Genomic DNA, 26,560 nt, shown 5'->3' with positions numbered 1-26,560 from the left:
TCTCAAGATCAAGAAATGTTTTAGAAGTGTGATAAGGAGAATTGTACAGCGCTCCGGAATATGTTGGCGCATTATGAACGCAAGTCATGAATTAATAAGGAGAAGCCTCGATCTGGCCATCATCTAATATTTTCTGGGAATCTCGCAGGGGAAATGACGGCCACATTGATTTTATTTAGGGTTTATTCTTTCAATTTCTATGCATTCATTTTTGCAACATTAGTTTTAACTCCTTCACTACCAAGATGTTCTCCTTTCACATAATCGTTTTAATAATTGAATTCAAAACCATGGGATACATAGACAGCAATTTCATGAATTGACCCGATTTTCAGTTTTTATTTTCTACGCAAAGCTTTGAGGGATGAAAACCTTCAGAGATTACATGGCGCTGTTTATCTTATTAAGAAGATTATTTGAAATCGTAGCATAGAACATTAGTCAGCAACTGCAAAAAAATTTAAATAAAAATTCTGAAACCCGCGTCCCGTGGGATGTACGATACAACAACCCTCTGAATGTGGCCGCTGCGTCCCAAGAAATGTCAGTATGGACTATATAAAATACACCGGTATTGGGTATTGCAGGCTGTAATAGCAGCATACCGAGCCTTCTCTTCACACGCGTATAATTAGAGGTAAGTTATCGTTAATAACGCCATGCTGCGTCAAAAAAATAACGGGATTATGCAATGTTAGTGACCTTAACCCCTTAAGGACACATGACATGTGTGACATGTCATGATTCCCTTTTATTCCAGAAGTTTGGTCCTTAAGGGGTTAAAGGGTTACTCCAACACTATCTATTTTATTTCTTTAAACTGTGGTTTTCTATTTAAAATGTCCAAAGCGTACTGTTCATTAGGCCCCCCACCTGTGAATTTAGCGATGAAACCTGCATTTAAAGTTTTATTTTTACTTACCTGGAATCCAGGGCTGAGAGGCGCTCCCAGCGTAGCCATCCACGTCTCCATGAGATGTCACCAAGCGGCCTCGTGCCGTTTCCCACAGAGCTGCCTTTGATCGTTTTGCTGGCTCAGAGTGCATGCGCGCTGTGAACTTGCAAGGTGATCGAGGGACAGAGCGAGAGTGGGAATTAAAAAACAACATGAATGAACTATGAATAGAATAGGCAGAGGGGCTGACATCAATGAAGGAGGGAGTGATGGATGGGAGGGAGACCATAAATGCCTGCTGACGGCGCACTGCGTACTCTGGCTGCTTATTGTGAATCCCAGGAAAAATTCACATATGTCGCCAAAGTCACGTGTGCTGGGAATGTCTTAGCCCCCAGCACAAAACTAACTATATCTCTGTACGTAATGAATGATCCCACCACCGTCAACACATTGAAAGCAGAAGTGGTCATGGTGGTTGGAGTAACCCTTTAACTACTAGGATTGATGAATCCAAACAGGAAAAAAACTATTCATCCCAAGACAAGTGACATACAGAGACAGATTATAGCGTATACCCTGCCTCGGGAAGGGCTGTGTTTCCCGCTGTTAATATATCCTGCCAGGGATCACAATACAGGCTTCATCTCACATTAAGAACCACTGATTATAACGGACCGTTTCAGCAGACAAGGGGTTAAAATCGTTTAGGCGATAATCCCCATTTCAAAGACAGGCACAGCTACTGTAAAATCACCAAAACTCACGATTTGGATATAAGTGGATGCACCAAACTCCCGAACTGCATACAAGGGAATAAGGTAGCACTCCAAACTCCCGAACTGGAACCTCACGAATAGCTGCTAGCAGACGAACAGGAAAAGCTCCCAAGCGGCTTACACTCCTGGCAATCAGTCTCTATCAGCATACAGTGAATCCCCCCAAGAACGAGACAAGGATCCGTGTTGAGGGTCAAGCAGTGGTCTCTTTATTGAGGGCTACCTGCCCCTGTATTTATGCAGGTCTCCCACCTGGTGGACACTCCCCTAGGGGACCAGCTGGAAGACTGTAACAACGGACAGACAAGTACCAATTACAGACATACAGAAGTAAAACATGCCCACAATGCATCCTGGCTTCCTCCCCTCTGCCCTGGAGAAGTAATTAAATTATCTCCCAGGACAAAGAAAAAACTCCATTACACACGTGGGGACACAAAGACAGACTATCACTTTAAAATGCATAAAGACACATTTTATACATAAAACACAGACATGTTACATATCCCCAGATAGCTCAGGTCTGGGTGCACATTATTAGGAAATGGCACTCAGACCACACGAATACAGTTTAATTGCCATGGAGCCAATGTCTTTAATTACACTAATATGCTCCATGGCATAGCTATCTGGGTTACAACATTCACATGAAATAAACTACCGAATTTACATGCATTCGTTAAATCCATACGAATTGACTTTGGTCGCAGCTAGACCCCATCGCAAGAGGTTGGCTTCTCAACCTGCATCTTCCTATCTGCTGAGGCCCGAATCAGGGTTCCTAAAGGGGACAGTGGTGCTCATGTAGCAACTGAAGGTGGCATGACTCCAGCGTTGGCTGCAAGTTGGGCCTGAAATGCTTCTCCATACAATTGGACTGCACTCTACTTGAGGGCATCAGCTAAGAGGGGGATGTGTTATGGGACTCTCTAGGACACACTCCGTTATTTTTATTCCTAACACCTCAGGTCTTCTTTGATAAAGGGACGTAAAATAGCATAACTTTTTACGCTCTTGATAGCTATACCTTTGGAATATAGTTTTGCTTTTGATTTGGGGTCCTGAATGTGCTTACCCGGTTACCTTTTTTACTCTTGTTTAAGAACATCTCTAGATGCCATGACAGGGGGCCTCCTGGGGGGATAAAGCTGGACATTATATGACAATTTATTCCTTGATCTTTCACTTACTATCCCACACTGAGAATGTTTTATTATAGAATACTTGTAGCGGAGAGCAAGACTCAGGTCGAGTACCTCCGTTGCAGTTTTTTTATTCCAGGAGAAGATGGCACTTTAGTGATTAAAGCTCCTCACAGACACTAGACGACACACAGTGCGGGGGACTGGGGCATTTGCATACAATGGGTAATAAACAGCCCATACATTTCTCCAGCAAGTCTTCTTCCCAGAATTCCTTGTTTTTCTCAGCTCCATTTTGTCCATATAACTAACAACCTGAAATGAAGGCTCCTTGTAAACTTGCCATGGCCATCATACGCAAGCCCTACACTGCAACCCTGGGTCCATGGCCGGATCGGTCATGTTTTGACTATTACTCCTCATGCATGTCAGTTTAACATCTGTCCAACGTTAGACAAGAGAACAGATCGAGTTTTTATTCATTTTTAAAATGGGGCATTACCATCGCCTGCACACATTTGTTTTACTATGTGTTCTAAGATGTTTGTTTATGCTGTTGGGGTATAACAAGTGTGCTTGTTTCTCTTTGCACTGCAAAAATACAGAATTAAAAATTAATTCACTAAAGAAAATGTAATTAATGTGCAAAGATTTTGTTTGTCCATAGTGATTTTAATTTGCTTTGTGATTCAGAGGCAGAATTTGATGAATTTCTCTTTCTATTTTAAACAAATGGATTCACACATGGACAAAGCGAATGGGCATTGTAGTGGGAGAACGGACCAACCAAACTATTGCACTAAATGCCTAAAATGTAACATCTGCTTAATACAGAATCCTATGATTGGACCATAATCAGTGAGCCAGTGAAGGAAGGGGAGAGGCAATTTCAGAGTGAGGAAGTTTTAAGTAAAAGAAAAAAACAAAAAAGAACAAAATACAAGTAATAGACGTAGGCAGGAGGGGTCGCACAGCGGGTGGGAGGGGAAGGCAATTTGTTTCCTTCGAGCACAAATTCCTGATTAATTTCCTGAAGCTCGCAGGCTCACGGGGGCGAGTTCACAGTCCAATTGCTCAAACAATTGGCACATGTCAGTTCACTGACCAAATGTTAATTTGACCAAACAACTAGTAAAATATTGGGTTAAATTCATGTTCAAAATGCCCGTTTCAATTGCCATTTGAAATCATATAAAAACAAAGTAGGCGACCACGGAATTAGCATTGAGATGTAGATATTGAATAAACGACGGCTTTAGTGTTAGGTTGTCAGGGAGGCTGTAGTAACGATACAATGCTAAATGAATAGGACGAACAGAACATGTATGAAATGTACCACTCTTACACAAGCAGTGCATCCGATGGCAGAGATGGCTGATATCCCAGCCACCAGGCACACTCACAATTACACTAAGTGTAATTCTAAACATGGCCACTAGATGGTGGCAACATAGTGAAAGCCATTTGTAATATCAGAATTGATATTAGCAGTGGGTTATCTTAGTGTTTGGGTTGGGATTATTGAGGTTAGGATTAGGGGAGGGGATGATCTAGTAAGAGTAGGAAGGGTAACATTTAGTTTTGGGATATGGTTAGCTATACGGTTAGTTTAAGGTAAGGATTAATGCTGGGAATGGGTTAATGTTGTTTTAGGGTTAAAGATAGTTTAATCTTGAAGTTAAGGGTACGATTAGGGTAGGCATACTGTAAGAGTTAGTGTAAGCATTGGGTAAAGTGTATGGTTGGTATGGCGATAATGTGGGGTTGGTAGAGCGTTAGTGTGGGGGTTTGTATAGCGTTAGTGTGGGGGCCAGTATAGGGTCAGTGTGGGGGGGTTTGTATAGGGTTAGTGTGGGGGGTTTCTATAGGGTTAGTGTGGGGGTTTGTATAGGGTTAGTGTGGGGGTTTGTATAGGGTTAGTGTGGGGGTTTGTATAGGGTTAGTGTGGGGGGGTTGGTACAGTGTTAGTGTGGGGGTTTGTATAGGGTCAGTGTGGGGGGGTTTGTATAGGGTTAGTATGGGGGTTTGAATAGGGTCAGTGTGGGGGGGTTTGTATAGAGTTAGGGGGGGTTTGTATAGGGTTAATGTGTGGGGTTTGTATAGGGTTAGTGTGGGGGGTTTGTATAGGGTTAGTGTAGGGGTTTTTATAGGGTTAGTGTGGGGGCCAGTATAGAGTCCGTGTGGGGGGTTTGTATAGGGTCAGTGTGGGGGGTTTGTATAGGGTCCATGTGGGGGGTTTGTATAGGGTCCGTGTGGGGGGTTTGTATAGGGTTAGTGTGGGGGGTTTGTATAGGGTTAGTGTGGGGGGTTGGTACAGCGTTAGTGTGGGGGGTTGGTACAGCGTTAGTGTGGGGGGTTTGTATAGGGTTAGTGTGGGGGTTTGTATAGGGTTAGTGTGGGGGGTTTGTATAGAGTTAGTGGGGGGTTTGTATAGGGTTAGTGTGGGGGTTTGTATAGGGTTAGTGTGGGGGGTTGGTACAGTGTTAGTGTGGGGGGTTTCTATAGGGTCAGTGTGGGGGGTTTCTATAGGGTCAGTGTGGGGGGTTTGTATAGGGGGTTTGTATAGGGTTAGTGTGGGGGGTTGGTACAGCGTTAGTGTGGGGGGGTTGATACAGTGTTAGTGTGGGGGGTTTGTATAGTGTTAGTGTGGGGGTTTCTATAGGGTCAGTGTGGGGGGTTTGTATAGGGTCATTGTGAGGGATTTGTATAGGGTTAGTGTGGGGGGTTGGTACAGCGTTAGTGTGGGGGGGTTGGTACAGTGTTAGTGTGGGGGTTTGTATAGGGTTAGTGTGGGGGGTTTGTATAGGGTTAGTGTGGGGGGTTTGTATAGGGTTAGTGTGGGGGGTTTGTATAGAGTTAGTGGGGGGTTTGTATAGGGTTAGTGTGGGGGTTTGTATAGGGTTAGTGTGGGGGGGTTGGTACAGTGTTAGTGTGGGGGTTTCTATAGGGTTAGTGTGGGAGGTTTGTATAGGGTTAGTGGGGGGTTTCTATAGGGTTAGTGGGGGGTTTGTATAGGGTTAGTGTGGGTGTATATACCTCCAATGGAAATTTCCATGCATATCATTTTTTATTTAATTTTTCATTGGGAGTATATCTAACAACAAACCCTCCCCTTCTAGCCCCACCCAGACTTTCTGTGGCTGTCCAATCACAGACTTCCCAATGCAGCTCAATGAGAAGTCTTTGCAAGGCAGGTGCTCTGGGCAATTGCTGCCTCTTGAGCTTATCTCCACTGAGCTAAACAAACCAGGAAGTAACATGACTGGTTGTCTGATTGATAGCCAGGGGGGCGTAACAAAGTTTATTTATAAAAGTGAATATTTCTATTCAAAGCTGCACTTTTTATAAAATGAGAAAAAGAGGACACACATAAAGCACTTGAACAAGTTAAGAGTATTTCTTCAACATTTTTAGATGTAAAACTATTTTGGAATGTAAATGGGGTTCTTACCCAGGAAGAATGCTCTTTCATTTGATGCTGGTTGCTATGAGGGCCATTTGCGTGGCCAAGCCAAAAGCAGTTCTGGCAGAGCTGGTAGTTGTGGCACTGCTGACATCTGTACCTAAATCCCATCATACTTTCATTTAGGCAGAAAGAACATTCCACAGGATGGAACACTGCAAAGAGAAAACACAAAACGTGTTACAGACACTGCAAAGAGAACACACAAAACGTGTTACAGACACTGCAAAGAGAACACACAAAACGTGTTACAGACACTGCAAAGAGAAAACACAAAACGTGTTACAGACAATGCAAACAGAACACACAAAACGTGTTACAGACACTGCAAAGAGAAAACACAAAACGTGTTACAGACACTGCAAAGAGAAAACACAAAACGTGTTACAGACACTGCAAAGAGAAAACACAAAACGTGTTACAGACACTGCAAAGAGAAAACACAAAACGTGTTACAGACACTGCAAAGAGAAAACACAAAACGTGTTACAGACACTGCAAAGAGAAAACACAAAACGTGTTACAGACACTGCAAAGAGAACACACAAAACGTGTTACAGACACTGCAAAGAGAACACACAAAACGTGTTACAGACACTGCAAAGAGAACACACAAAACGTGTTACAGACACTGCAAAGAGAAAACACAAAACGTGTTACAGACACTGCAAAGAGAAAACACAAAACGTGTTACAGACACTGCAAAGAGAAAACACAAAACGTGTTACAGACACTGCAAACAGAACATACAAAACGTGTTACAGACACTGCAAAGAGAAAACACAAAACGTGTTACAGACACTGCAAACAGAACACACAAAACGTGTTACAGACAATGCAAACAGAACACACAAAACGTGTCACAGACACTGCAAAGAGAAAACACAAAACGTTTTACAGACAATGCAAACAGAACACACAAAACGTGTTAAAAACACTGCAAAGAGAAAACACAAAACGTGTTACAAACACTGCAAACAGAACACACAAAACGTGTTACAAACACTGCAAAAAAAAACACAAAACGTGTTACAGACACTGCAAAGAGAAAACACAAAACGTGTTACAGACAATGCAAACAGAACACACAAAACGTGTTACAGACACTGCAAAGAGAAAACACAAAACGTTTTACAGACAATGCAAACAGAACACACAAAACGTGTTAAAAACACTGCAAAGAGAAAACACAAAACGTGTTACAGACACTGCAAAGAGAAAACACAAAACGTGTTACAGACACTGTAAACAGAACACACAAAACGTGTTACAGACAATGCAAACAGAACACACAAAACGTGTTACAGACACTGCAAAGAGAAAACACAAAACGTTTTACAGACAATGCAAACAGAACACACAAAACGTGTTAAAAACACTGCAAAGAGAAAACACAAAACGTGTTACAAACACTGCAAACAGAACACACAAAACGTGTTACAGACAATGCAAACAAAACACACAAAACGTGTTACAGACACTGCAAAGAGAAAACACAAAACGTGTTACAGACACTGCAAAGAGAAAACACAAAACGTGCTACAAACACTGCAAACAGAACACACAAAACGTGTTACAAACACTGCAAACAGGAAACACTGAAAGTGTTACAGACACTGCAAAAAGAACACATGGAAAGTGTTACAGACATTGCAAAGAGAACACACAAAATGGGTTACAGACACTGCAAAGAGAACACACGAAATGGGTTACAGACACTGCAAAGAGAACACACAAAATGGGTTACAGACACTGCAAAGAGAACACACGAAATGGGTTACAGACACTGCAAAGAGAACACACAAAATGGGTTACAGACACTGCAAAGAGAACGCAAGAAACATGTTACAGACACTGCAGACAGAAAACACGAAAAGTGATACAGACACTCATTTAACATATGATACCTAACACAACATAATGTGTAGATTAAATAGAAAATATTTGGGGGGGGGGGGGGGAGGACGACAAGTAATTGTAAAATTTTTGCTTATAATAATGTTTACACATCCAGTGCAACTAAATAAAAACAATTCAAAATAGATTCCTATCTCCGGATTGTCAAAGAATACACACAAAATGTGTTGCACTGCAGACAGAAAACACGGAACGTAATACAGACACTGCACATGGAACATGTTACAGACACTACACACGGAACGTAATACAGACACTGCACACAGAACGTAATACAGACACTGCACATGGAACATGTTACAGACACTACACACGGAATGTAATACAGACACTGCACACGGAACGTAATACAGACACTGCACATGGAACATGTTACAGACACTACACACGGAACGTAATACAGACACTGCACATGGAACATGTTACAAACACTACACACGGAATGTAATACAGACACTGCACACGGAACGTAATACAGACACTGCACATGGAACATGTTACAAACACTACACACGGAATGTAATACAGACACTACACACGGAACGTAATACAGACACTGCACACGGAACGTAATACAGACACTGCACATGGAACATGTTACAGACACAACACACGGAACGTAATACAGACACTGCACACAGAACGTAATACAGACACTGCACATGGAACATGTTACAGACACTACACACGGAACGTAATACAGACACTGCACACGGAACGTAATACAGACACTGCACATGGAACATGTTACAGACACTACACACGGAACGTAATACAGACACTGCACATGGAACATGTTACAGACACTACACACGGAACGTAATACAGACACTGCACACGGAACGTAATACAGACACTGCACATGGAACATGTTACAGACACTACACACGGAATGTAATACAGACACTGCACATGGAACGTAATACAGACACTGCACATGGAACATGTTACAGACACTACACACGGAACGTAATACAGACACTGCACACAGAACGTAATACAGACACTGCACATGGAACATGTTACAGACACTACACACGGAACGTAATACAGACACTTCACACAGAACGTAATACAGACACTGCACATGGAACATGTTACAGACACTACACACGGAACATAATACAGACACTGCACACGGAACGTAATACAGACACTGCAAAGAGAAATTGTGGAGAGACCACATGTCATACACTGTTGTGAGACCAGATACTACAGACAGACCATGATGGACACATTACACAGACACCATAAAGTCCCCCAAAATGAATCCTGCACATATCCATAGACTAAATAATATTCCCTGTGTGTTCATTTTGTAATTCAGCAAAAATACTTACATCTCGTGTTCTCGCTGTTATAATAAATCCTCAATGAGTGAAATCCACTAGGGATCGATCGATTATAGGTCTGGTCGATATTCTATATTTTAAGCAATATCGTTATCGGCCAATAAAGTTCCCGATATTGCTGATAATGCAGGCCAGGCAGCACACTCTTAGTGTTAGACAGGGGAGCTGGAGGGAAGGTAAGTAAGAGTGTGCTGGGCCCCCTCTGCACAGTCCATGCCACCGGACCACAAGGGAATGCCATATCTCCCCTCCCTGGCCAGGTAACAAGGGGGGGGGGGGAGGCTAAAAAAAAAAAGGCCCCCCTTCTCCCCATTTTACACAAATTACATACTTACAGAAACACACACACTCTGCATTATATACACACACACTACACAAACACACACTGCGTTCACTATACACACACTACACAAACACACTGCATTCACTATATACACACACTACACAAACACACACTGCGTTCACTATACATACACTACACAAACACACTGCATTCACTATATACACACACTACACAAACACACTGCATTCACTATACACACACACTACACAAAAACACACTGCATTCACTATATACACACACTACACACACACACTGCATTCACTATTTACACACTACACAAACACACTGCATTCACTATATAAACAGTACACAAACACACTGCATTCACTATATACACACTACACAAACACACTGCATTCACTACATACACACTACACAAACACACTGCATTCACTAAACACACACTACACAAAAACACCCTGCATTCATTATACACACTACACAAACACACTGGATTCACTATATACACACTACACAAACACACTGCATTCACTATAGACACACTGCACAAAAACACACTGCATTCATTATACACACTACACAAACACACTGCATTCACTATATACACACTACACAAACACACTGCATTCACTACATACACACTACACAAACACACTGCATTCACTATATACACAGTACACAAACACACTGCATTCACTATAGACACACTACACAAAAACACACTGCATTCATTATACACACTACACAAACACACTGCATTCACTACATACACACTACACAAACACACTGCATTCACTATAGACACACTACACAAACACACACTGCATTCATTATACACACACACACACACTCTGCATTCATTTTGTACACACACTACACAAACACTCTGCATTCATTTTGTACACACACTACACAAACACTCTGTATTCACTATAGACACACTACACAAGCACACACACACACTCTGCATTCATTATATACACACACTACAAAACACACACACTCTCTCTGCATTCATTATATACACACTCTACACAAACACACACTCTACATTCATTGTATAAACACTACACAAACACACACTGCATTCACTATACATACACTACACAAACACACACTCTGCATTCATTATATACATACTACACAAACACACTGCATTCACTACATACACACTACACAAACACACTGCATTCACTAAACACACACTACACAAACACACACACTCTGCATTAATTTTGTACACACACTACACAAACACACACACACACACTCTGCATTCATTTTGTACACACACTACACAAACACTGCATTAATTTTGTACACACACACACACACACACACACTCTGCATTAATTTTGTACACACACTACACAAACACTCTGCATTCACTATAGACAAACTACACAAGCACACACTGTGGCAGAAGCAGCCACCAAAACCCGCATTTACAATGTTATTTGTCCCTGTCAATGTATCTTGCATATTATACCAGCATGTTAAAGAAGAATCCGTGTGTACATACCGTTATTGGGTCCGTGGGTGGCCGCCGTTCGCCTAATCTCCACGTGGCGGCGGCCATCTTAACTGCCGAACAGCGGTGTTTGGTCGTCGAGCGTCTGGAACTAAAATCGGACGCTCGACTACCCAGACACCGCTCAGACCTCCAGGATCCCCAAATCGTATGATCCAAACTGCCGAACGGCCCGCCGTTCGGTAGTTTGCATTCCCCAGTTTAGGGGATTCATCCGAACCAAAGATTGGGGTCGGATGGCTGAGCTATTCGGCACTTTCTAGGCAGAGAAGTAGACCGACTACAGGGCCAGAATCTATGGAGCCGTTTTCGGCTACTGTGTCCCTGCAGTCGGTCAAATCTTTAAATACCTGTAACTCCCGAACCCCTGGTCTGATCTGGGTGAAATTTGAATATGTTACTCACCCAGAGCAGACCTACCAGGGGACCCCTCGTGTATCCCCGTACCCCCCGTATTTAGGGGTCATTCAGAAACTGGGGAAAACTCGGTTCCCTCTAATTAATTTACCTGTTAATCTAAGGGGAGGAGAGGGAGGGGAGGTGATTGTGAGGTGATTGGTTGTTTTGAGTTACCTCCCTTGCATGGGAAAAAGCCATAAAAGAAATTGTGTGAATAAAGCTGACAGTTGACCTCCAAGCTATGTGTCGTCTAGTTCTTGGAGGGAAGGGATTGTAACCACGCTACCCGTTTGATACCTGTATTGGATTGCTGTTCCTGTCTACCAGCGGAGCTACCTTGGATCGTACCTCTACTCCGCTACAATTGGTGGCAAGCGACGGGATCGTACTACACAGCAAGAGGCATTCAGCAGGAATTAAAAAGGACTGAATGGAAACAGATTATACCCTCTTGAAACGGGACACGCTAAAAGAGTTACTGGAAGCGAGAGGGAGGATAGCAAGCAACAAAACAAAGGCTATCCTAATCGCAGAACTCATGGAAGGAGACAGAGCCGCAGCTGCTGCAGCACCTCCAAGGGAGGGGGAAGAAACTGAGTTTACCAGAGAATATAGGGCCAGGATGGCTCTATTCTCACCAGCCATGGCAGCACAGAAAGCAGACCAGGTGTACAACGATGTACAGGCTCTCTTTATGCAGCGATCAGCGCAGGGAAGCGCAACAGCGGCCCCCACCCCGCCAGCGAAAGCTAAAATACCGTACCAGGTATTCAAAGCATTTAATGATACCGAGGGGGACATTGATGGCTATTTACAGAACTTTGAACTTTTGTGCCAGCTACATGCCATTAGCACTGAAGAACAAGTACGAGTGCTAGCGGGTAACCTATCCGGCCGCGCAGCAGATGCCTACCGAGCTATGCCGGCAGAGGATATCAGGGACTATCAAAAGGTAAAACAAACCTTGCTCGCACGGTATGCCCTTACACCTGAAGCATACCGAACACAGTTCCGGGAATTACCCAAATCAGAAAAAGACTCACATGCAGAATTTGCACACCGCCTACAACGGGCAGCTGACGGGTGGCTTGAGGCAGCCAAAGCCGTCACGGCCCAAGAGATCAAGCAATTGATGATGCTGGAGCAGTTCTACCGACGTTTGTCTCCACAGTTACAGATCTGGGTAAGAGAACGTAAGCCCCATACTCTGCATGAGGCCGCTCAACTAGCAGATGAGCATCAGGACTCCCGACGGGAACAGCATGTATCCAGTAGAGTGCAATCTACGCCAGCTGTTCCCCAGCTTACCCCAGTAAATCCGCCCCGACCAGGGGGGACCTACCAGTCTCAAACCCCCCGGTACAACAACCGGGCATCTGTCCGGTGCCATGCATGTAACCAGCTGGGTCACATGCAACGAGACTGTCCCCAAAACCGGGCCAGACCAGCCTGGACCCCTCAACGACCACCAACCACCCCCCGAGCCGCGGTACACTGCTATCAGGGCAGGCCCTGGGCTCAACCTTTCACCTCTACCCAAATAGCAGAACCCTTGGGCACCCTCCATGAGGTAAACCCGGTCCAGGCGGCCTCAGACAACCGCCAGGGCCACCGACAAGTGGTCCATGTGGAGGGCAAGCGGCTGGAGGGGTTAAGAGATTCTGGGGCCACCATCACTCTGGTACGGAACCATTTAGTGGCCCCGAACCATCTCACTGGGGAGTGCATTGCAGTTCGAGTGGCAGGGGGAGCTATATACAAGGTACCCACTGCTAAACTACATTTGGACTGGGGAGCGGGGGCAGGACAAATTGAAGTGGGGATGATGCAGGACCTACCTGCCGATGTGATTTTGGGGAACGATTTGGGGGAGCTAACTTCCGCGTTTGTTACCCGGCCTCCTCCACAGGAAGCTTACCCGGTCGTCACCCGCCAACAGGCTCGCACCACGGCACCCCACCTTGACTCTGAGGCTCAGGTAAGCACAAACCCCCCTGATCACACTGTATTACCCTGGGCTGCCCCATTAGAATTTGGTAGCGAGGTCGCCCTGGACCCGTCCCTACAGGTTTACAAGGACAGAATAGATAAAGACCAGACTGGCAGAGATGGGGAGAGATATGCTTGGGATAAGGGGTTATTATACCGGTATGCAGAAAAGGTAGTAGCCGGGTCGATTCCTGTACCCATTAAACAGTTAATTGTGCCTCGAAAGTATCGACAAGAGTTAATGCGAATCGCCCACGACATTCCCCTGTCTGGACACCTAGGGATCAGCCGAACCAAACATCGGCTGCTACAGAACTTCTTCTGGCCAGGGATATCACAGGATATTAAGCAATACTGTAATACTTGCGATACCTGTGGGAAAGCGGGGGGACCGATACAAGGCCAAACTACACACCCTGCCCATTATTGAAGAACCCTTTAGCCGAGTAGCGGTAGACATTATCGGACCACTGAGACAAAAAAGCCCGTCTGGTAAGAAATACATATTGACCGTGGTAGATTATGCCACTAGATACCCCGAAGCAGTAGCCCTAACGAATGTACACGCAGAGACCATAGTAGACGCCCTCATGCGTATCTTTACCCGTATGGGGATCCCCCGGGAGATCATTTCAGATCAGGGTACCCAATTCACGGCCGAGGTCACGCAACAGCTTTGGAAAGTATGCGGGGTCCGACCTATCCTTAATTCCCCATACCACCCCCAGTCCAATGGCCTCTGCGAACGGTTTAATGGGACCTTAAAACAAATGATCCGCACGTTCGTAGCCACTCAGAAGAACTGGGAGCGGTTCTTACCCCATCTCCTGTTCGCCTACCGAGAGGTGCCCCAAGAGTCCACTGGGTTCTCTCCCTTCGAACTGTTGTTCGGAAGGAGGGTAAGGGGACCCCTAGACCTAATAAGGGAACACTGGGAGGGGGGGACGACCATTGACGGCACCCCTATCGTACCCTATGTGTTGGAGTTTCGGAACCGCCTGGAGGAATTGACCCGAGCTGTGCGCAACAACCTCCAGGCGGCCCAGACACGCCAGCGCCACTGGTATGATAAGGGAGCTAGGGACCGCAGCTTTCAGGTCGGCCAGAAAGTACTAGTCTTACGCCCCGTCCCTACTGACAAGCTGCAGGCTTCCTGGCGGGGCCCATTCAAGGTGGTAGAGCAGGTCTGCGATACCACCTATATAATCGGCCCCTGCGCCGGGACCGGGGACCGACGCATGTTCCATGTGAACATGCTGAAGCCCTACCACGAGCGCACAGAGGAAGTATCCGCCATCTGCGCCTCGGCTGCAGAGGACACAGATAACCTACCCCTCCCTGACATGCTGGCCCGAGAAACGCTACAAGAGGATCTCGCAGCCGTACAGCTAGGAGACCGCTTGAATCCCCAGGAAAAAGCTCAGGCCCAAAGTTTAATTAGGGAAAAAGGAGCCACTTTTTCCAACCTCCCGGGATATACCCCGTTAGCTACCCATCGGGTAGAAACCCTAGATCCGGTCCCACTCCGTCAACCGCCCTACCGCATTCCCGAAGCAGTGAGGGGGAACATGTACAAGGAACTGAAGGAAATGTTGCAGTTAGGGGTAATTGAGCATTCAGATAGCCCCTGGGCATCCACCGTAGTACTCGTGCCAAAGCGGGATGGAACTACCCGCTTCTGTGTAGATTACCGGAGGCTCAATGATAAAACCATATCCGATGCCTATCCCATGCCCCGGATAGACGAGCTATTAGACAAAATGGCTAGGGGGAAATACTTAACCACCATTGATCTTTGTAAAGGATATTGGCAAATTCCTCTAGCCGAGGACGCCATTCCCAAGTCGGCCTTCGTCACCCCATTTGGCCTGTACCAATTCCGGGTCATGCCATTTGGGATGAAGAACGCCCCGGCCACCTTCCAGAGGATGGTGGACCGACTATTGGACGGGTTTCAGGAGTACGCTTGCGCCTATCTAGACGACATAGCCATCTTTAGTTACTCCTGGGCCGATCATTTAGACCATATCGGAGCAGTACTAGACCGCATCCGGGAAGCCGGACTGACCCTCAAGCCCAGTAAATGCCATATAGGGATGGCCGAGGTCCAATACCTCGGACACCGAGTAGGCAGCGGCCACCAAAAACCCGAACCAGCCAAAATAGAGGCCGTAGCTAAATGGCCAACCCCCCGCACTAAAACCCAGGTACTAGCCTTTTTGGGGACGGCAGGATATTACCGAAAGTTTGTACCTAACTACAGCGCCCTAGCCAAGCCCCTTACCGACTTAACCCGCAAAAACCTTCCCAAATTAGTAGTATGGGCCCCAGAGTGTGAACAGGCCTTCCAACTCCTAAAAAATGCCCTTGTTAATGCCCCTGTGTTGGCTGCTCCCGATCCGACTAAACGCTTTCTCGTCCATACAGACGCTTCAATGTTCGGATTGGGAGCAGTACTGAGCCAGATCGGAGCCGATGGCGGTGAACACCCCGTAGCTTACCTCAGCCGAAAACTTTTACCCAGAGAAGTAAGCTACGCCGCCATCGAAAAGGAATGCCTTGCCGTGGTGTGGGCCCTCAAGAAACTACAGCCCTATTTGTATGGACAAACATTTTCCCTGCTCACAGATCACAACCCGTTGGTCTGGCTGAACCGGGTGTCCGGAGACAATGCCAGACTGCTGCGCTGGAGCTTAGCGCTTCAGCCCTTTGATTTCAATATCCAATATCGCCCGGGGAAGCTCAATGGAAATGCTGACGGGTTATCCCGACAGACGGAACTAGACCAGTGATCTGTGGGTACTCCTCCAGACATCCCCAAGCCGATCCGTTGGGATCAGACTGTGTATGCTGGCTTGGTTCTGGGGGAGCATTGTGGCAGAAGCAGCCACCAAAACCCGCATTTACAATGTTATTTGTCCCTGTCAATGTATCTTGCATATTATACCAGCATGTTAAAGAAGAATCCGTGTGTACATACCGTTATTGGGTCCGTGGGTGGCCGCCGTTCGCCTAATCTCCACGTGGCGGCGGCCATCTTAACTGCCGAACAGCGGTGTTTGGTCGTCGAGCGTCTGGAACTAAAATCGGACGCTCGACTACCCAGACACCGCTCAGACCTCCAGGATCCCCAAATCGTATGATCCAAACTGCCGAACGGCCCGCCGTTCGGTAGTTTGCATTCCCCAGTTTAGGGGATTCATCCGAACCAAAGATTGGGGTCGGATGGCTGAGCTATTCGGCACTTTCTAGGCAGAGAAGTAGACCGACTACAGGGCCAGAATCTATGGAGCCGTTTTCGGCTACTGTGTCCCTGCAGTCGGTCAAATCTTTAAATACCTGTAACTCCCGAACCCCTGGTCTGATCTGGGTGAAATTTGAATATGTTACTCACCCAGAGCAGACCTACCAGGGGACCCCTCGTGTATCCCCGTACCCCCCGTATTTAGGGGTCATTCAGAAACTGGGGAAAACTCGGTTCCCTCTAATTAATTTACCTGTTAATCTAAGGGGAGGAGAGGGAGGGGAGGTGATTGTGAGGTGATTGGTTGTTTTGAGTTACCTCCCTTGCATGGGAAAAAGCCATAAAAGAAATTGTGTGAATAAAGCTGACAGTTGACCTCCAAGCTATGTGTCGTCTAGTTCTTGGAGGGAAGGGATTGTAACCACGCTACCCGTTTGATACCTGTATTGGATTGCTGTTCCTGTCTACCAGCGGAGCTACCTTGGATCGTACCTCTACTCCGCTACACACACACACTCTGCATTCATTATATACACACACTACACAAACACACACACACTCTGCATTCATTATATACACACACTACACAAACACACACACTCTGCATTCGTTATATACATACTACACAAACACACTGCATTCACTACATACACACTACACAAACACACTGCATTCACTAAACACACACTACACAAACACACACACACTCTGCATTAATTTTGTACACACACTACACAAACACACACACACACACACTGCATTCATTTTGTACACACACTACACAAACACTCTGCATTAATTTTGTACACACACTACACAAACACTCTGCATTCATTTTGTACACACACTACACAAACACTCTGCATTCACTATAGACACACTACACAAGCACACACACACTCTGCATTCATTATATACACACACTACACAAACACACACACACTGCATTCATTATATACACTCTACACAAACACACACTCTGCATTCATTATATAAACACTACACAAACACACTACATTCACTATACACACACTACACAAATACACACACACTGCATTAATTATATACACACTACACAAACACACTCTGCATGCTGTATACACACTACACAGACACACTCTGCATTCATTATACACACACTACACAAATACACACTGCATCCACTACAAACACACTACACACACACAGCTCCCCTGTCTAAACACACTGCATCCACTACATGTGGCATGTATATTTTGTGCATTTACCTTTAGAAATAGTTTATTTTATCAAAATGGTAAATGTACAGAATATCGGTAAGTTATCGGCTATCGGCCTGAAAGTTCACAGATTATCGGTATGGGCTCTAAAAAAATCAATATCGGTCGATCCCTAAAATCCAACTGTACATTTACAGTTCGAGATGATACTAATTAGTATCATCGTGCAGTGAACACGGTATAATTAGTACCATCTTGCAGTGGACACGGTATAATTAGTATTATCTTGCAGTGGACACGGTATAATTAGTATTATCTTGCAGTGGACACGGTATATAATTAGTATCATCTTGCAGTGGACACAGTATATGTGGCGAAAAGGACCTCGCCACGTGTCCTTGGAGGGGGCTGCTTGCCCGCCTCTTGCCTTTGGACTATGGCCCTGGGAGATTGGGCCCTTTTACAAAGCGTATTCGGCCCTGGCAGAGTGCATGTCACTCATTCTGGCCCTTTGGACACAGTGGGGCCATTCGGTACTTGCCCTGTGTGAGCAGTGATACCCCCGGATAGCTATGTCATGGAGCCTATTCATGTAATGAAAGACTATGGGAAAGACTTTGGCTCCATAGCAATTAAACTGTATTTGTGTGGTCTGCGTGCGATTCACCTAATAATGAGCTATCTGGGGATATGTTACATGTCTATGTTTGATGTATAAAAAGTAACTTTATATATTTTAAAACATAATCCTGTATTTAGGTCCCCACATGTGTAATGGAGTTTTGTCTTTGACCTGTGAGATAACTGGATTACTTCTCCAATTATCTCCAGGGCAGAAGGGAGGAAGCCAGGATGCATTGTGGGGATGTTTTACTTTTCCTGTTTGAGCCAGATTAAAATACTGCCAGCCAGGGGGAACAAAAGATACTTTTACTAACTTTTGAACCCCTGGTCTGATTCATGCCATTTTTTAATATGTTGTTCCCCTGAATGATTGTGGATATGTATTTTTATGTGAATGTGATGTATGGTTTTAAAGTTACAGAGTATGTGTGGAAACTGTATTTTTACTGTATGTAATAAATGATGTTAACTGCTTATCTGAGGGGAGGGGATGTGTGGGTTGTACTGTTACTTGATTGGTTATTTTATGCCTCCCCCTAGGTGTGTCCTGTATGTGCACAACCGTAATAAAAACCAGGCTGGGTGTGCCAGGACCTCAGATTCTGCTTGACCCTCAAACCGATGTGTCGTCTCGTTTTTTGGGGAATTGGATTGTATGCTGACTGCCAGGAGTGTAAGCGGATTGTATGCTTTTCCTGTTCGGCTGATTCCAGGGTTCTTGTGTTTCCAGTTCGGGAGTTTCCAGAATTCGTACAGTTTGCAGTTCGGGAGATTGGTGATTGCTGTAGCTGCTGGTCTATGGAAAAGGGGGATATCGCCTAAACTGGGTTTTATCCTCTTGTAAGTGAAACGGTCCGTTACAGTATATAATTAGTATCATCGTGCAGTGGACACGGTATAATTAGTATCATCTTGCAGTGGACACTGTATATAATTAGTATCATCTTGCAGTGGACACTGTATATAATTAGTATCATCGTGCAGCGGACACGGTATAATTACCGTATTTATTCGAGTATAACGCGCAAAATTTTGTACCGATTTTTAATTTAAAATTAGGGGTGCGCGTTATACTCGAATAAATATTCGAGTGGGTGCTCCGATTATACCTCCCAGGACCGCCGGGCTCATTACAAGCCCGGCGGTCCTGGGGGGGCGGGCAGCAAGCGTTTACTCACCTCCGTGCAGCTCCTCCAGCTTCCCAGTGTAAATCTCGCGAGACCCGCGGCCAGCTCTGACGTCAGAGCTGGCCGTGGGTCTCGCGAGATTTACACTGGGAAGCTGGAGGAGCTGCACGGAGGTGAGTAAACGCTTGCTGCCCGCCCCCCCAGGACCGCCGGGCTTGTAATGAGCCCGGCGGTCGGTATTATCGGAGCACCCACTCGAATATTTATTCGAGTATAACAAGCACCCTAATTTTAGATTAAAAATCGGTATAAAATTTTATACCGATTTTTAATCGAAAATTAGGGGTGCGCGTTATACACGTGTGCGCGTTATACTCGAATAAATACGGTAGTATCATCTTGCAGTGGACACGGTATATAATTAGTACCATCTTGCAGCGGACACGGTATAATTAGTATCATCGTGCAGTGGACACGGTATAATTAGTACCATCGTGCAGTGGACACGGTATAATTAGTACCATCGTGCAGTGGACATGGTATAATTAGTATTATCTTGCAGCGGACACGGTATATAATTAGTATTATCTTGCAGTGGACACTGTATATAATTAGTACCATCGTGCAGTGGACACGGTATAATTAGTACCATCGTGCAGTGGACATGGTATAATTAGTATTATCTTGCAGCGGACACGGTATATAATTAGTATTATCTTGCAGTGGACACTGTATATAATTAGTATCATCGTGCAGTGGACACAGTATATAATTAGTATCATCTTGCAGTGGACACGGTATAATTAGTACCATCTTGCAGCGGACACGGTATAATTAGTATCATCGTGCAGTGGACACGGTATAATTAGTACCATCTTGCAGTGGACACTGTATATAATTAGTATCATCGTGCAGTGAACACGGTATAATTAGTACCATCTTGCAGCGGACACGGTATAATTAGTATCATCTTGCAGTGGACACGGTATAATTAGTATCATCGTGCAGTGGACACGGTATAATTAGTACCATCTTGCAGTGGACACTGTATATAATTAGTATCATCGTGCAGTGAACACGGTATAATTAGTACCATCTTGCAGCGGACACGGTATAATTAGTATCATCGTGCAGCGGACACGGTATAATTAGTATCATCGTGCAGTGGACACGGTATAATTAGTATCATCTTGCAGCGGACACTGTATAATTAGTATCATCGTGCAGCGGACACGGTATAATTAGTATCATCGTGCAGTGGACACGGTATAATTAGTATCATCATGCAGTGGACACAGTATAATTAGTATCATCATGCAGTGGACACGGTATAATTAGTATCATCTTGCAGTGGACACGGTATAATTAGTATCATCGTGCAGTGGACACGGTATAATTAGTACCATCTTGCAGTGGACACTGTATATAATTAGTATCATCGTGCAGTGAACACGGTATAATTAGTACCATCTTGCAGCGGACACGGTATAATTAGTATCATCGTGCAGCGGACACGGTATAATTAGTATCATCGTGCAGTGGACACGGTATAATTAGTATCATCGTGCAGCGGACACGGTATAATTAGTATCATCGTGCAGTGGACACGGTATAATTAGTATCATCATGCAGTGGACACGGTATAATTAGTATCATCGTGCAGCGGACACGGTATAATTAGTATCATCGTGCAGCGGACACGGTATAATTAGTATCATCGTGCAGCGGACACGGTATAATTAGTATCATCGTGCAGCGGACACGGTATAATTAGTATCATCATGCAGTGGACACGGTATAATTAGTACCATCGTGCAGCGGACACGGTATAATTAGTATTATCTTGCAGTAGTGACATATATTGCACTAGAGAAATGTAAAATGTGCACTTTATATAAATTACTATGAATACCATATCTATATAATGGTTCATTTGAAGCGATCCAGTTTAGTGCATGAAAAAAGGAAATTATATTTTGAAATATTCAAAATATGATCAAACAGAAGGAATTTCTACATTTCCAGTGAGGATGTCCGCAATAATCAAAAACACCACTAGATGCTGTCAGGGCCGGACTGGCCCACCGGGATACCGGGAAATTTCCCGGTGGGCCGCATTAAGCTGGGGCCGGGCTGACAGCCCTTATGATTATTATAATAAATCCTCCCCTCGGACTGTGCCAGCCTGTCAGTCCGAGGGGAGGGAGGAGGGAGGAGCTGGGGGCTGGTGTGGCTGCCAGCAGCTGCAGGGAGACCTATCAGTCTCCCTGCACAGTCTCCAATCATTTCGGCCGCATGCCCCGCCCCCCCACTGAAGCTCCGCCCCCACCACAAGCTCCGCCCCCACGCACGGTGCTGGAAAGCTGCCCACCGGACCAACAGGAAACTAAAGGTATTTACCATTTTTCAGCCCCATACCCACCATTCAGGCCCCCCCCCACCTCACAGACAGTCCCCCTACCCACCCCACAGCCCCCCTGGCCACCTCACAGACAGTCCCCCTACCCACCCCACAGCCCCCCTGGCCACCTCACAGCCCCCTACCCATTATACAGCCCCCCTACCCACTATACAGCCCCCTACCCATACCACAGCCCCCCTACCCATACCACAGCCCCCCTACCCATACCACAGCCCCCCTGCCCACCTCACAGCCCCCTACCTATACCACATCCCCCCTACCCACCTCACAGCCCCCTACCCACTATACATCCCCCTACCCATACCACAGGCCCCCACCCACTATACAGCCCCCTACCCACTATACTGCCCCCCTACCCACCTCACAGCCCCCTAACCACCTCACAGCCCCCCTACCCACCTCACAGCCCCCTTACCCACCTCACAGCCTCCCTACCCACTATACAGCCCCCTACCCACATTACAGCCCCCTACCCACATTACAGCCCTTCTACCCACCTCACAGCCCTCCTACCCACCTCACAGCCCCCTACCCACTATACAGCCCCCTACCCACCTCACAGCCCCCTACCCACCTCACAGCCCCCCTACCCACTATACAGCCCCTCTACCCACATCACAGCCCCCCTACCCACCTCACAGCCTTCCTACCCACTATACAGCCCCCTACCCACCTCACAGCCCCCTACCCACATCACAGCCCCCTACCCACCTCACAGCCCCCCTACCCACCTCACAGCCCCCCTACCCACCTCACAGCCCCCTCCCACCTCACAGCCCCCCTCCCACCTCACGGCCCCCCTCCCACCTCACGGCCCCCCTCCCACCTCACCGCCCCCTACCCACCTCACAGCCCCCCTACCCACTATACTGCCCCCTTACCCACTATACTGCCCCCCTATCCACATCACAGCCCCCTACCCACCTCACAGCCCCTTCTCACCTCACAGCCCCTTCTCACCTCACAGCCCCCTTCTCACCTCACAGCCCCCCTCCCACCTCACCGCCCCCCTACCCACCTCTCCGCCCCCTACCCACTATACAGCCCCCTCCCACTATACAGCCCCCACTCACTATACAGCCCCCCTACCCACCTCACAGCCCCCCTACCCACTATACAGTCCCCCTACCTACTATACAGCCCCCTACCCACCTCACAGTCCCCCTACCCAGCTTACAGGACACCTACCCACCTCACAAGCCCCCCATCCACCTCACAGTCCCCCATCCCCACCATATTATATATATATATATATATATATATATATATACACACACACACACACACCAATAATATGTAAGGCGTATATGTATGCATGTCTTGCCACCCCAGATGATTGAGTAATATACACACATAATATATATATATATATATATATATATATATATATATATATATATATATATATATAATTACTCCATCATCTCGGGTGGCAACACATAGCCATACGTATTACATGTGACAATACATGGCGTAGTTACTTATGGGGCTGGCATTGATTTTTTCCAGGGCTGCTTTGTATCCCCAGTCCGGCCCTGGATGCTGTGGAGTACACAAATTATATGTAGGTGATAGGAGTAGGTGATGTGTAGAGTCCCACAAGGGGAAACAAACATCAGGAGAGCTCCACTGTATAAAAAATGAGGAAGGGAGGCTGTGGCGGAACCAGCCTCGCCACTGGACATTGGAGAAGACTGATTGCCAGCCTCCTGCCATGTGACTATGGCCCCTGGGATGTATTGCCTGCTCTCCTGTACTGCTGAGGATTGCTACCAACTAGGTGGATTTGGCTATGGAGCTTGTGTAGTGCCCTCTGTTGGTAGCAACAGTAATATGTACTACCTGAATAGCAAGACTGGTAATTTGCATATCGCTAATTCTGCATGCAGGAGAGACATTTTGTGTTAATTATGGTCTTCCCCACCCATTTATAAATATGTAATTATATTTTATGTAATTATAATTCGAGTATAACAAGCACCCTAATTTTAGATTAAAAATCGGTATAAAATTTTATACCGATTTTTAATCGAAAATTAGGGGTGCGCGTTATACACATGTGCGCGTTATACTCGAATAAATACGGTAGTATCATCTTGCAGTGGACACGGTATATAATTAGTACCATCTTGCAGCGGACACGGTATAATTAGTATCATCGTGCAGTGGACACGGTATAATTAGTACCATCGTGCAGTGGACACGGTATAATTAGTACCATCGTGCAGTGGACATGGTATAATTAGTATTATCTTGCAGCGGACACGGTATATAATTAGTATTATCTTGCAGTGGACACTGTATATAATTAGTACCATCGTGCAGTGGACACGGTATAATTAGTACCATCGTGCAGTGGACATGGTATAATTAGTATTATCTTGCAGCGGACACGGTATATAATTAGTATTATCTTGCAGTGGACACTGTATATAATTAGTATCATCGTGCCTCGCCACTGGACATTGGAGAAGACTGATTGCCAGCCTCCTGCCATGTGACTATGGCCCCTGGGATGTATTGCCTGCTCTCCTGTACTGCTGAGGATTGCTACCAACTAGGTGGATTTGGCTATGGAGCTTGTGTAGTGCCCTCTGTTGGTAGCAACAGTAATATGTACTACCTGAATAGCAAGACTGGTAATTTGCATATCGCTAATTCTGCATGCAGGAGAGACATTTTGTGTTAATTATGGTCTTCCCCACCCATTTATAAATATGTAATTATGTTATAATAAGTCACTGTATGTTGCCTGCTATGATTTGACTGTTTGTAATTTTATTGAGTTTTCACAGCAATGTTAATGTAAAGTAAAATAAAGTTTTAGACAGTTCTACTTCACCCTCAGTTTGGAGTCCTATCTCTTATTGGGGGGATCTGCTACAAGGGATTGCTATGTTTCTGCTTCACTCTGAAGGAAGAGAGGTTCGGCCTGTGGTGGTTGTGATGTCGGCTAGAGTGCTTGGAATCCTCAAGAAGCGCTAGGAGCATCCATCAACGGAGGTACCCAGTTGGGGTGCCCGTCGATCTGTTACAGAGGCCCTACCTTTAATCAATCTAAGGATAAAAAGGGATATGCAAACAAAAAGTTTAACTTGAAAAAAAGGGAGATCTACTAAACGGTGCCCAGGGGATCAATTGTCTGGAGTACTAGCTAGCATCTAAGTTCCAGTTCCCCTAGTGTCCGACTGACAGGAAGGTAGTGTAAACGAGGACGGGGAGAGAGAAGAGGCACAGGGTCCCCAGAGAACAAGGGACCGGGTAAACGCAGATGAAACGCCTCACACACAAAAAAAAAAAAATCTCCCAATTCACACTAAAAGTTATCTCGACACCGTGGTCTAACCATTAGTGTCTACCTGAACCAACTCTCCCTACTAAAGTTATAAATAAATAAACACCTAAAAATCAATAACCATAGTGATAACAAAAATAAAAAAGTGCTACCAAGTGCAGAGATAAAAGAAAACGCTTGACGCGCGTTTCGGCGTGTTCAAAATGCCGTCTTCAGGAGCCTGTGAACATAAGCAGCTTGTTGTTCCATTTAAATACTTATTGCTGATGAAACATGGCCATCAGCTGTTCAATGTAAGAGTTCCTGAGGTGCGGAGTATCTAAACTCTATTCTGCAGTCTACCAGGGGTGTGGCATGTCGTCACATATTCTACATCTCAAAAACATAGTGAAGACACACCCGGAAAAATCCCTGACCACAAAGCCTGCTAAAAAAGGCAAGGCTGCAGGTTCAAATCCCGGCAGGGCCAACCCAACACTCCATCCGTCCGAGGTCAGCAAAACAAGCTCCATAAATGGGGCAACATTAACATATACTACTAGTCAGCTGCCGACCTGGTCAGCTCCGAGAACTGAAGAACGTCCTGAGTCCCACTAGGTAAGGTGCCACATAAGTACATGTTATTATTATTCCCTTAACTCCTGTCCTGACCTATAGAGTGGAGTCAGGCGGGGCATAATTTGGACGTGATGGCTGAATATGTGAGGTGGGCTTGAAGTATTCCCAGAGCGCACCTCATAGTGTGACTGGAACATCCACTGTATTATGGAGTGGAACTGACTGGAAGTGTGCGGGGAATAGCATCTTGGCAGTGCTCACAACATTGTGAGAACTGCACTGAGTCCCATCCGGTATGGGCATCTATTGCATAGGCTGTC

General features: G+C 45.7%; 1 protein-coding gene across 3 annotated transcripts in view; it reads right to left on the bottom strand.

The window, feature by feature from the left end:
- The window catches only part of DTNB (dystrobrevin beta), a 261,550-nt gene that overhangs the window by 185,197 nt on the left and 49,793 nt on the right, over positions 1 to 26,560 (bottom strand). For all 3 annotated transcript variants that reach the window (XM_063441890.1, XM_063441891.1, XM_063441892.1), the window contains exon 7: positions 6,268 to 6,434. In XM_063441890.1, the coding sequence (XP_063297960.1) occupies positions 6,268 to 6,434 (167 nt within the window). The remainder of the gene's footprint in view (positions 1 to 6,267; positions 6,435 to 26,560) is intronic.

Source organism: Pelobates fuscus, chromosome 2, assembly GCF_036172605.1.
Source record: "Pelobates fuscus isolate aPelFus1 chromosome 2, aPelFus1.pri, whole genome shotgun sequence".
NCBI classification, from domain to species: Eukaryota; Metazoa; Chordata; class Amphibia; order Anura; family Pelobatidae; genus Pelobates; species Pelobates fuscus.
The sequence above is the reverse complement of the archived record's forward strand: the minus strand, read 5'-3'. Positions and strand labels throughout refer to the sequence as shown.